Genomic DNA, 3,458 nt, shown 5'->3' on the forward strand with positions numbered 1-3,458 from the left:
CAGGTCGTTACCCATGATCCAGCTGGTCCAGATGGAGTCACCAGGTTGTTTGGAGGGGGGTTGCAGACAAACAAGTGGACGTCCCGTTATGGGATCACGGGGGGGGGGGGGGGGGGGGGGGGGGGGGGGCGCAATGCGGGGGTGAAGATGTGACGTCACGGCTGAGTCTAGCAATGGATCTGGCTTCATTAATCCTCCAAGAGTCCTTATTGGAGGAAGGTAGTGAAATGCAAAAACACTCAATGTTCATATATAGAGGCTTGTAAACCAAAGTACAGTTAGATGCAGTGTAATGATGTATTACTTTATTATTATTAGCAGGACTTATGTTTCCTGCAACGTGTACTCTTGCTTACCAATACTTGAATAGATCTCTTAATGACTATTGGTTTCTTATCAAATACATTTTAGAAAACCTATAACTCCTTACATGCAGTAGTACTCACTGTACTTGTACCTCTGCTACATTTCAATAACATATTCTACCACTACTAGCAAGTTATATTTTATATTAAAAAAAACACATGATTGTAATGCATAGTTAAGGGTTTAAACGCCGTACTTTTAAGACTTTGATAGAGTTGCTTTATTGGTACTTTTACTTTTAAATATCTGAGTTAGCCTTCCTCGACACTGCTCTAATCTAGTGCAAGCTAATTTAATAAAAATACAATACCCTGGGTGTAGAAATGCACAGCCTAAAAGCCTAAAAGCAGTATTAATATTAATCAAGAGCCAGACTCATTACAAAGAGAGGAAAATAAAATCACCACCGACAAAGCAGTTTTAATCCAAACCGAAAACACTTTATTATAAACAGAATTTATATAAAAATATACATCCTTCAGTCTAAAAAAAAAGAGGGCTGGGTGGTGAAGCAGGAGATAAAAGAGAATAGTCAACGTCCCTCGTGAGAAACCAAACCAACGGCTTTGAAGCCGATGAAACGTCGGTATCAGAGAGACGCAGTTTAGAAGCAACAACAACAAATCACTCTGTGTTTGTTGGAAAGTGGAATATCAGACGCAGCCATGCGGGAACGCTTCTGCACTGGAACCGAGGAAGGAGGCGAACACGTTTCACGAAGCTAGAGGGAAACGTTTGAGTGCATTTACATCGCCTACAGGTGCTGCACCTCTCGAACATCAGACACGCCTTTTTATTCTGTCGCACAAACAATGCTGGAAGGACGACGTAGTGCCTGGGATAAAATACCTTCCGTAAAAGTGTGAATCTACAAAAACATCCCAAATTGTGTGCAGCATCAAAATCACAAGTGTTCATTTAGAGCAGCAGCTGACGCTCGCGCCTGGCCGAGCAGAAGCACAGCTAATTTGTGCAACTTTTTTCTGTGCGCTTAAAATAACTTGTAACCCTCAGCTAACCCACACCATTAGTTCTACATCAGCGACGGCCACAATCCATTACGCCACAAAGCTGCTGTCACACCGGGAGATCAGAGGAGGGATTTCCTCCAAATCAAACCGCTTGCAGCCGTCACAGTTTCAGTGGGATGACAGGCCAGTACTTGGGCTGTTTGAGGTCACAGTTTCTGTCGAAATTGAGCTGCATCGCCGCCTCCATGGCCAGGATCTTGGCCGCGTCCTTGCCGTATAGCTTCTTCATCTCCGACCCACGTCTCTCGCCGGGTCGGTCCGAGGGAGGAGCGGCGCTGTTTCGCCAGGAGACGCTGCGAAGGTCCTGGTCGGCCGGCACGTAGCTTTCGTGCTGCTCGTCCTCCAGCTCCTGCTGCTTCTCTGCAAGGACAAGAAAACATATTAAAGCAGGCAGTCTAAGTCAGCTTCACTAAGCAAAGCTCATTTCCTTGATACACTGATGGGATGGAGGGAGTTTGGGCACTCTAGTCCTAAAAAGAATTGCCAATAATAACCCCTGTCCTCTTACTCAGCTCCACTCTGTGCTTCTCTGTCTGGGCGAAGTAGTCCCGAAGCTCCTCGGTGATCTCCATGTTGCTGATGTCGCACTCGATCTCGCTGTCCGAGCTGCTCTCCTCGTCTTCGCTGTCGTTGTCGTCCTTCCCTGCGTTCCAGTCTGCGTAGCGCTGCCGCTGGCTGCCGTGACTCTGCTCCTGGCCGCGAGCGTAGCCGTGGGCCGCCTCCGAGGCCTTGCTGTAGGCCCGCCTGTGTCTCTGGTGCCAGGCCATGGCCTGCTGGTAGTGCTGCCAGTAGCGGCTGTACACGGGGCTGGTGAACCAGGACTTCACGGTGCTTATGTCCTCCTGCAGAAGAGAAAGACACGCACAGTTGTTGTGCTTAGTTTCAGTGTTTTTATATAGAAATCAGATGGTAAACTGGGCCCTTTTGCACACTTAACTTATATAAGACTAATTATTATTTAATGAGCTGTCACTTAAATGCACATACAAGATGGGAAATGTGTCAGGTCCTAAAAGGTTTCAGTAAAAGGGCATCTGCTGCTCTTCTATCTTGCAGAACACCTTAAATGAGATTATAAAAACGCTAAGATTGTACCTTCTCGGCTGCCTTACCATGATTGAAGACGCCTGTTAACGTTGCTCACGGTATTCCACCAACAAACCAGCCAATTCTGAAAAATAAAGATAAATAAATAATTATTACCAACACATAGTTAATGAAGAGTCAAATTTAACAATATCTGCTTAAAATGTTAAAATACGACTTTAAAACACGACGCGTGAGCTAACGTCTTGAAAACAAAAATGGATGCCAAGCACCACGAGAGCACCGCGCGACTAAACTTACATTAACATCTATATATAACATACGTTGTATTTACATGCTAACGCCTCTATTTCGCGAACATTTACCTGCTTGAGCTCAACTTGTTTCGCGGCTCATGTTGCTTCCTGAAACAATGATTTCCCAGCAGCCTTTGTGCCACAGCTAAATACAATTCCGGCACAGTGGCGTCACCTGGTGGACACTTTGCGCACATGCAAGAGAGTCACATACTGGACAGCTGCGAAATAGCTTGAAAGAGTGAAACCTGGGTCATTATAAAGGTGGAATAAATAGGAGTAGCAGTGCAATACCTTGTTTTATTGTCTTTTTTTATTTTAATTGAGAAGTTTCGAAAATTAAATGAGTTTAAAATGTTTCTTTAGGGTGAAGTTTTCTAAGGTCTGCATATGACGTGCCATGAGGGTCAAAGGTGAATTATATCTCTTCATCCAAATCTCTAAATGTGTCTAAATATAGTTCATTTTCTTGTGGGATTTGGCTTCACTTTTACTCTTTTACTTTATTGTTTCAGGAGGAAAGTTGAGATTTTTTTTTTTTCTTTCCATTTTAAATATTTTGCACCTAGCTCGAAATTCAAGTAGGCCAAGATTTGCAAAAGCACCAGATATTTATGTGTCTGGTTTTATCTCTTGAATTAAATACAACAAGAGTGTTTGAGTGCTGTGAGACATGTTTGACTGTATATCTAGGTCACGCTTCGGCTCGAGGCTTCAA

At 44.0% G+C, this 3,458-nt stretch overlaps 1 protein-coding gene across 2 annotated transcripts; it reads right to left on the bottom strand.

Annotated features, from left to right (window-relative positions):
- Positions 1 to 865: 865 nt before the first annotated feature.
- gemin8 (gem (nuclear organelle) associated protein 8) lies at positions 866 to 2,842 on the bottom strand. 2 transcript variants are annotated; one of them, XM_079236707.1, is made up of 4 exons: positions 2,810 to 2,842; positions 2,510 to 2,568; positions 1,906 to 2,239; positions 866 to 1,757 (listed from the first exon to the last, which is right to left on the bottom strand). In XM_079236707.1, the coding sequence occupies exons 2-4, from the start codon at positions 2,510 to 2,512 to the stop codon at positions 1,498 to 1,500; spliced, it is 597 nt and encodes a 198-aa protein (XP_079092833.1). In that variant the 5' UTR covers positions 2,513 to 2,568; positions 2,810 to 2,842; the 3' UTR covers positions 866 to 1,497. The 2 variants fall into 2 exon arrangements, with proteins under 2 accessions (XP_079092833.1, XP_079092832.1); XM_079236706.1 differs by lacking the exon at positions 2,810 to 2,842 and adding an exon at positions 2,745 to 2,778.
- Positions 2,843 to 3,458: the final 616 nt, after the last annotated feature.

Source organism: Taurulus bubalis (genome assembly GCF_910589615.1).
Source record: "Taurulus bubalis genome assembly, chromosome: 21".
Taxonomy (NCBI): Eukaryota; Metazoa; Chordata; class Actinopteri; order Perciformes; family Cottidae; genus Taurulus; species Taurulus bubalis.